This window comes from Sinocyclocheilus grahami, unplaced genomic scaffold (genome assembly GCF_001515645.1).
Source record: "Sinocyclocheilus grahami isolate Dianchi unplaced genomic scaffold, SAMN03320097.WGS_v1.1 scaffold810.1, whole genome shotgun sequence".
NCBI classification, from domain to species: domain Eukaryota; kingdom Metazoa; phylum Chordata; class Actinopteri; order Cypriniformes; family Cyprinidae; genus Sinocyclocheilus; species Sinocyclocheilus grahami.
In genome coordinates, this window is record NW_015505989.1 from 162,232 (window position 1) to 172,233 (window position 10,002).

The window sequence follows — 10,002 nt, forward strand, 5'->3', positions numbered from 1 at the left end:
AAATAGGCTAAGTAAACATGTATAATATATAACCAAATAAATAAGAAACGTAGAACATTTATTAGCAAAACGAATAAGAAAGCTTGGAGGCACGGCATACACTTGATGTAAAAAATAAAAATAAATGAGACAGTTTAAATAAAGTAAAAATCAGCAAACAATGTAGAACCAATTAAATAAGAAACGAATGTTAAAAAAAACTTCCATAATCAGCTTAGATAAACGGCAAAAGTCAACAGGCTTTTCAAAATCCAAAATACTGCCAAACAGGAGCTTTTGCATCTCGTTTCGACACTAAATCATCCGCGATCGTCTTGTGTCTCGCCTCACTCTTCTTGTCAGTCAGCTCGACTCCCTCTCCTCACTGGAGAAATTAAATCTGATCTGTAATGCGACTGACGTTCGGCACGCTGCATTGAGCAGCCACGTTAAGCTTTTAATTGTGGTGTCTGTTCTTTTACTGAACTAAATTATTTTTATTACTATGAAAATCTAAACGATGGTGGGGGTCGGTGCCGCGGTGGGCAAGTGACGTAACCGGTGTTGCGGCTTAACACTGGTATCACCGTCAACACCGTCTATTGCGGCAAGCCTAACAACGACTCATTTTCAAACTTTGAAGCGTTACTAACAATTCAGTCTTACAAAAAGTCGCACTGCAAAATGTGATGCTCTTCCTCGATATTTGTCTTGTTTACCAGTACAAATGTCTCAAGTTTCTTAAATTAAGATACATTTACTTGCGCAAAATTACATAAGCTTTGTTTTCTGTGAAGCTGATCTAAATTAAGCGAATTTATGATTAAAAAAATAATTTTGCCAACAGGCCCAGAAAAAACAACTTAATTTAAAAGGGAAAATGCTTTCAAATATTAGACATTTGTTCTCTCTTTTTTTTCCTTTTAAGTATAAACTCACATTTTGTTCTACGTCTCAAAACAAGATTTCATATAATTTTGCATCAAGGAAATCTGGAGTACTTTGAGATAAGGACATTTGAATTTATGACTTTCAACTCCGCCTTCATTTACAGAAAAGCAAATTAAAACTTTAGACCCACACAAACCCTGCAAATATTTCAGAGGCAAAATCAAACACTATTCATCTTGCATCGATGTAAATATTTTTCTCCTCATTGAATGCATCACATTCTCCAAATAACATTTGTGTCAGCAGATATTTGTGCTGATGATGCATCTATACATGACAGTTAAAGAGGTCATATGATGCGATTTCAAGTTGTGCTTTCTCTTTGGAGTGGCAAGAAGAAGACGCCTCACGCGCCGGCTGTTGTGAACGCGCTCAGGACAGTTGGACATTGCGGTGAATCAGAGGTAAAAAACTATATAAATACTGTTCAGTTTCTTGCACAGACCGATCGTTTCGTGTCTATACACATCAATGTATCGTCACGAGCCGCAGGGTTTAATTTGGTTTTGTTTGTGTATGTTTTTTGTCTTTCAAAGCCGTGATTCCCATTCACTTCCATTATATGACTGACAGACTGCAACGTTTTGAGTTAAAAATCTCAGTTTGTGTTCTACTGAAGAAACAAAGTCACCTGCATCTTGGATGCCCTCGGGGTAAGCAGATAAACATCAAATTTTCATTTTTGGGTGAACTATCCCTTTAAACTTTTAAAACTGTAAATGAGAAGAACACATTACAATTCTACTTTAAGCATGTACATTGCAATGTGTTTATCTCTGATAATATCAAATGCAAAACATTGGCTTTATTTTCTTTATGGCTAGTTATACCTCGTTTATGGCATGTTCTTAGATCATTTTCGTGGAGATGTACTGCATACCTTCCCTGGTTTGAGTTTGACCCACAGCTCGTTGTCTGGTCTCCTGAGTTCAGCGGAGAGCTGCCTGTGAGCCGTGTACCAGCGCCGCACCACATCATGAGGGACTGTGTTAATAACAGAACGGTCATAGTTATTATACCTGCAAAACAAGAAAACACAACTCAAACAAAACTGCTGCAAAAACGACTTGCCGAATGCCACAATGATAGTGTTTTAATTATAGATGTTCCTGTGTTATCTGTACATGACAGCACACGCAGGAAAAAGTCTCTTACCGAATCATGTAAACCTCGTTGTTCCACGGATAGACGTTGAGCACGGGGCCGATGCCGATCATGTGGTTGCGATGCTCACTCAGGTTCTCCACATACTCGTGTTTGATGGGCACGTGGGAAAGCAGCTCAAAGTTCTCGGGCGTTCGCTGGAGGACCTCGTCAGCGGCGTGGAAACCGTCCACCAGCAGAGTTCTGCCACCCGTTCCTTCATGTCTCAGACAGTGAAACACCTGGATGCTTATGGAGCAAAACAAGGCATTAAAAGCAGCACTGAAGAATGTGGACCGTTTTAATCACCATTATACTGTACATGAAAGTTGTGTTACTCTTGATTTCCTTTTGGCTTTACCTCTGCTCAAACTAAAATCTGACAATTTTGCTTTACATTTTTGCTTTACATCCAACATTAATACAAATGTTTTTGTTAAGCGTCTGCTAACCATTATGCAGATGACACTTTTCAGGGTTTTTTTTTTTTTATTTCTACTTGATGCAATAACTAAATCATTGATATCAACAATAAATAATTGTGTGTTTTATAATTATAATGATACTTAAGTGCTACAAGTCTAATATTTCCTGTAACATTTCACTGAGTAGCTGTTTGCCTGTTACAATTTGAATAATTTATGGAAAACAAAACATTAAGATAAATGTTAAGTTAATAATAAATACTGTAGTGTTGGGTTTTCATCTTTAGACTGGTATTTACTTATAAATGAGTAGAAAAGTGTGCACATCAGTATAAAAATAAATAAATACATAAAAATCAGTCAAATCTCTTAACTTGTAATCTAAGGTTACTCCAGTGTTCATCAGATGTTTTAAGCTCTTATATAATTCTTTATATAATTAAAGAATTTGACTCCCTGCCGATTGACTAAGCAAACTTGATCTGACAGCATTTGGCCTTTCGTGGCTAATTGAAGCCCAACTTTGATTTTCCCGTTTACCCGCAGGGTTCTTGAAAGTATGACGTGTCGGTGTGGCGGTCCAGTGCCAGCTTCGTGTAGGCTGTATCTCCACGAGAAAAATCTGAAGTGAAGTTCCACATCCGCCCATACATGGTCTCCCTGGAAACAAAGAATTGCTTAACATAAGTCATCTTAATTAGGATAAACTATTATTGTGACCTTCATTTTCTAAATCAATCATCCAAATCTCTGGAAAAAAAGAATGGCACGGTTCGTCTTCCTGTTACACTGCAGCTGAAACTCAAAATATCGACATGTATCGCGGTATGCATATCACATGGGCTTCAGATAACACAATGATTGAGATAATGATTTTAATACTTCAAAACGTTTATGGTGGTGCAGACAGCAGAGAATAAACTGGGTACAAGGCGTGTGTGTGTGTGTGTGTGTGTGTGTGTGTGCAAAAGACAACTAAAAAGGGAAGAATATGAAATGCTTATGTACACACCATGCATTTTTCACTAATATGTTTTAGTTCCTTTGATAAAGTCTATGCTTTATACAGAGAAATATCATAATATAGACTTCACTTTCCATTTGTGCTGTTTTTTGTCAAATACCAATCTTCAAACTTCTCAATGCCAGTTTATTCATTCTTTAAGCAAACATTTGCCTGTATAGACTGTCCGGTGAGCAACCAGCTTTAATCTTGTTTGGAGTATCTGTAGTATGTTGGATATATAATTATCAATCAATTAAATGCATTTTAATTTTAATTCCACTTATGATTATCTTATCACATTCTAGGGCTGTCAAAAAAAAAATCTAATTTAGAATATTCTTCGAATTAAAAAAAAAAATCCACATTCGAAAGCAAAAACGTTGCATTCGAATTTTAGGTCTGCGTCAGCCGTCAGGCAGTATTATCAGTGGCGCACGAAATGCGACGACGATGTAAGTGTCCTTGCATTTTAATGCTTTTGTTAGCCTATCCAGTTGAAGCCACTAGATGCGGCGCTGCTACGTTGTTCATTCAATATATTGCGGAAAACAAGAGCATCAGTGTGGCGAAGATGTTGTTTACGGCTAAACTGAAACCTCACATTTTCTAGAGGGACATCTATCAGCGTTGCACTCGCGTCTCGCACAAGAGAACCGCATGTTTAGAAAGCCATGTAAAATTAATGTTAGTTTAACTTTTAAAAAACATGTCTCAAGACTTTAAGGCGGTTTTCCCATCCCACTACATCTCATGTTTTTAAATGAAGAAAGTAGCCTACTCTTTGTGATTGGTTTTCAGTCCTTTGTATTAAACATCATACATGCATGATTCTGTTTTGTTTCTAATTGTTTAAGCAACTTTATTAATTATATATGGTTTATAAACATTATTTTAAACATTATGCACTTTTTTTCAAAGATAGTCGTGTTATTTTATTACGCTTTGAAGAAACGTGCATAATATTTTGCTCGATGCGCCCTCTTGTGGCCTCAGGAGAGAAGCCAAAAGCTTTTTTTCCCCCTAACTGACATTATTTTGATAATATTTAAATGGAAAATTCGAATTTAGTTTTTCAGTCGATTTGACAGTCCTACCACATTTTTCTTGACTATCATGCAGCCCAAACTGCAACAATCTTCTATTTGTCTAAACGCAACACTAAAACGGAAAAGGATTGGTGGTTCTGAATTTTAATTTGTTCAAAAGACACAAATTCTCAAATTTTACATTGATGGAGAACCTCCCTTCACTCTCTGCCTTGAAACTCTTTTAGTTGCAGCTATTTTAGTTTCTGTCTCTTCCCAAAAAGTCCAGTCTGCTCTGATTGGTCAACTGCTTAGAGCATGTATGTAATGCCCCTTTCCATAACTAAGGCTTCATGAGCAGCTGTAAACAGTATTATATTTTTGGTAACTTTGGCATTGCTATTGTAAGTCCATATATGTTTTTCTTTAATAAAACAGCATCTCCTCAAAATAGTGAAATCACTCAGCCAACTGTTCTTTGAGGGCAGGCCAAAACAGCCAGTGGACAGGCATCAGAGTTGTCAAAAATACCAGTACATTGGTACCAAAACAATACTTAAATTTTGAAAATGTAACAATACCAGCCTCAAATGCTCCTGTACATATTTGTGTGAGATCTCTATGAAGAGCATCCAAGGTTTCTATTTACAGAGGTTTTGCAGTGTTGAGCTTTGTAGTCAATCACATACATGTTTGTCATGCATGTGACTGCAATAGCCAATCAGAGGCTTTTAAGTCAAAATCCACTCAATATGCCAGAGTTTGTTCAGCATCATTTCCATATAACAAAGTATAAACACAATGTAAATAAGTCAATGTTTTTTTATTATAACGGGAGTCTTGTGTTCAGTCAGTGAACATGCGCTAAACTGAACTGATATCAGCTTCACTGATTATAAAGGAAGTGCTCTTTGCTCACTTTCTGTATATAACATTCATAATTTGAATTATTGAATCATTTTCAAGCTGCCAAGTACACACTGCAAAGTTTCAGGAATGATAACCATATTGAAATGCAGGCTTGAATCTGAAATTGCTTTGTTTGACATTGTAATAACAGTAAAAACAGATGGGGGGAAAATCTGTGAATTAAGTTTTGCAATTTAGTTTTGAAGGCTACATGTTTTAATGTATTATTTACTTATAATTATTAGAGCCCGACCGATATATCGTTTAGTCGATATTATCGGCCGATATGAGCCTGTCGCCGATATATCGGTATCGGCGAATATCCCGCCTCACATATTATCTGGATAACAATACAGCTAGTAACAAAGTAATATAGTGTATCAAATTCTGCATGCATGCTTACTTGCAGCGCGCGAGTCGATCCGGAACTTCAAGCTCCTGTGTGCGGTTTTGACAAGTGTGGGCGAACTTTGCTTCGTGTCTGTTTCTTAAAGAGTTGACATATAAAATCGTTAACATTAATCATTGAACTTGAGCTTTATCCCCGCCATTGTGTCTGTGTGTTCATGTGGTGTCCACGCAAGCGCGCAAACCCGCAGATTCTACTATGTTGAAGACCTGCTTAATATTCATGAGCCAGAGCTGCGCCATTGGAGGTTACCGAGCATACGTCACTTCGGATGTATTAATATTAATAAGCCAAGCCTTTACCATAGTATGATCCAGTTTTAGGGGTTTATGTTCAATATAAAATATGCATGCATATTCTTACATTTATTTACCAGGTTGCAGGCTTATTAAACGCCACTTACTTTACACTATCGACATTAAAACTATATTTATTTTATAACATTAACATTTTAAGCATTTTCATATCACTTCAAAAATAATAATACAGTAATAATCATCCGTAAATAAATGTAAATAAAAGCCACTTTCACATTTCTTCCTCACAGCTTACTAGTTGTTTTATTTCTAACTTGTTAATAGGCCTACTTGCTCATTAAATACTAGTACTTTCACATTTTTCGGCAGATAGTACACTAGAAAGCACTAGGTAGTAGTAATAATAATAATAATAATAATAATAACTTGAACAATAACAATCTCTCTCTCGCTCTAAAGTATAGCGTGGCTACTGACACCTGCTGGTGTGAATCTGAAACAGTAACACTGCAGAATGAACAAGCAACATAGAAATAAAGAAATTCAATGAAATGGTGTGTTATGTTTTTATGTGAACTCAGGTAAGTATGCAGGTGTTTGAAGACGTAGTCTATTATTAGGTACTTTTTAAAATATTATTTTGATGTATGGTAAAGTGAAATTTAACTGTATCTGTGAGCTTTCAACACCATAATACATAAATGAATTAGTTATATAATTGTTATAAATTGATGATTATTTCCTTATGGTATAGTGCCTTTAAATTGATTATGATTAAAAATGATTTCATCGGAGAAGGAATTGTCAGTGCATATAGTTGCACGGATTAATTGCTCAGCACTAGCAATGTGCGGTAACAATGTAAATAGTGTAAATTTTGATTTCATAAGGGCTTTAAAAAGAACAGTCAAATGTTTCCAAGAACAATTATAGGTAGTTAACTGACAAAAGTCAGACTTTTGACTAAATCAACTTATAAAATTCACATAGATGGTTGAGTATAATGAATAGTATACGCCACGTAATTTGGACAATTATTGAGATGCACTCTAAAAAAAATAATTCAGGGTGACCTGTTACCACAACATGGTTGCAAGTTCAAAAATGGTAATTTATTCACTTATATTAAACCTCAACATTATTTCGATCAGATATATTGCCATAAACATCAGTGCATTGCCTGCATGGCCTCACAAATGCTCTGGGCAAAAATTCCTACAGAGACACTCCAAAATTGTGGAAAGCCTTCCCAGAAGACTAGAAGCTGTTGTAGGGACCAACCCCATAATCAATGTCTATGTATTTAAATTGCAATGTCATGTGTTGGTGTAATGATCAGGTGTCCCCTTTTGTCCATATAGACTTATTGTGATTGCTTGAAAACTAAAACGCATTAAAAACAAACAAATAATACATGTTTGGTTTCCCCAGATTCTGTTTCCGAGGCACCCTGACACTAGGCTACACCTTTTGGACGTGTCGTTTATCCTCCATACCTCATCTTTATTACTGCGCGTTCATGGCGACCTGTGCTGAGCGTGATAAGTCAAATGAGAGGCGAAATTATTTCATACTAAACCAGAATCAAAGTAAACAAAAAGCACTATTATTATAAAAATAATTTGAGTTTATTGGGTATAAGTATATATTTACAAAATGATTATTCTATGTGTGTTGCGTTTACACTTAATCAGGTGACTGTCATGTGATGAACTGATTGTTTAAATGGACTCGGAGTGTGTTTGTAGTTTGACACTCTGATGAAGGCTTGTTAGCCGCAACGCGCACTTGAAAGTTGTTTTTAATGTAAAGCCATGGGAATAAAGGCTTTTTTTTTTACCTACATTTTAGAGTGCTTTGGCTTATGAGTTTTTTAACTATGTTTCTTCTCTTATCAGTTGTGTACATTAGGGTTTTATCACCTGATGAAGGCTTGTTAGCCGCAACGCGCACTTGAAAGTTGTTTTTAATGTAAAGCCATGGGAATAAAGGCTTCTTTTTTTTTACCTACATTTTAGAGTGCTTTGGCTTATGAGTTTTTTAACTATGTTTCTTCTCTTATCAGTTGTGTACATTAGGGTTTTATCATAAATCTAATGATGTTAAATGAATGTTTACTGCATTATTTCAGTATCATGTGGGTCACCGTGATGGTGTTTAGTGTTTGTGTGAATCTTGTTTAAAGCTGTTTGTGATGAGCTTTGGTTCATCACGTGACTTTCTCATCACCACCAGTTTTTGATGGTTATCAGTGCATTACAATGGTTCAAAACAGATATTAGTACTTCAATATGTTGATTTATTAACATTACATCAGTTAATGATATACATATTTATTGTGAATTTAAGTCAAGTCTGTAAAACCTAAAATGTTGCTACTATAGTTTTTACTGTGAAGTTCTGGCAACCACAACTGCCTGTATTTTACGGTAAATGTCACAGATTTTTTTTTACAGTGTAGTCTTTTTAAAAATAGCAGTGGCTCGAACAGACGTCATGTATCATCTCCGCTTAAAAAGATGCATTCTAATCCTGTTTACACTTAATAAGCGTGCTCTCTAGTGGGTTTGTCCTTATAAGCTTTGAGGAACCTAACAATCCTGGATCATGACAAATCATCAACAGTAAAATCTAAATAACTGAGCAATCCACATACGGGGCCCACGACTAAGAAACACACAGCCTCGGTATAGGTTTCAGCCTTCTGATTGAGAAACACTCACGTATTAAGCTGCGGTCACACAACGGATGCTGCAACAGTCATAATACGACGGCATGCTCCGCCACATCATCCACATTTTAATTATACAAAGCAAAGGACAGGAGGATTTTATATTAAGTATGAGTGTTTCTGTACAACACAATAGGCCTACTTGCATATTTCTGAAAATACATAGAGGCCAGACACGTATATTGAAGTCTAAGTCAGTCATGAGTGCCTGTGGCTTTTTGTTTTTATAATTGCGCTTTATACAATACAGATTGTGTCAACGCAGCTTTACAGTGACAAACAGGAAAATAGTTTGTCCATAATGCAAGGGGATAATAACAAACAGTCAATTTTTCAGTTAAGGTCGGTTTATTGATGTTTCAGTGATTTTATCATCCTGTCAGCTGGGAGGATCAACTCAACCCCAATGCGGTTACAAAAACACTCTACACAACAAAGAATAACAAATCTCATTTATTTACAAAAATTGTAAGAGGGTTCAAAAACTTTGAGAGGGGGCTCAGGCCAAAACAATAAACAACCTAACTAGTTAAGGGACAAACTAACTAAACTACAAAAGAAAAGAAAACAAAATACAGCGAAAATAACTCACAAACATAAACAAGAGAAAACAAGATCAAAAAGAAAACGAGGCCCCCTCTCTACTAACCCCTTTGCAAATTAACAATATAAACTCATTAAAGATTTAGAAACAAAAATGTGTACAAACATGGCAATTTGGTGATGATCCGTGCATTCTCCAGCATGATGAAGCACCGTGTCACAAAGCAAGAGTGACAAAGAAGTGGCTCGAACATCATTGCATTGAAACTTTGGATCCGTGGCCAGGCAACTCCCCGGATCTCAGTCCCATAGAGAACCTGTGGTCAGTCCTCAGAAGGCGAGTGGATCAACAAATTGTGATCAACTCCGAGAACTAATAAGGCAAGAATGGATCGCCATCAGTCAGCATTTGGCCTTGAAGCTAACATCCAGCATGCCAGAGCGAATTGCGGAGGTTATGAAGAACAAGGGTCAACACTGTAAATATTGACTCGTTATATATATTTTTTTGCCAATAAATTCCTTTAAAACTTATGATATGCTTATCGTTTTTCAGTATACCATAGAAACATGTGGAAAAATAAAATTATCTACAAATACTGAAGCAGTATTTATGCCAGATCG

General features: G+C 36.1%; 1 protein-coding gene across 1 annotated transcript; it reads right to left on the bottom strand.

The window, feature by feature from the left end:
* Positions 1-1,768: 1,768 nt before the first annotated feature.
* Positions 1,769-7,605, bottom strand: LOC107562156 (trimethyllysine dioxygenase, mitochondrial-like). Its single transcript, XM_016246741.1, has 5 exons — positions 7,601-7,605; positions 5,842-5,925; positions 3,039-3,158; positions 2,086-2,322; positions 1,769-1,949 (listed from the first exon to the last, which is right to left on the bottom strand). The coding sequence occupies exons 1-5, from the start codon at positions 7,603-7,605 to the stop codon at positions 1,784-1,786; spliced, it is 612 nt and encodes a 203-aa protein (XP_016102227.1). The 3' UTR covers positions 1,769-1,783.
* Between the last annotated feature and the right edge of the window lie 2,397 nt (positions 7,606-10,002).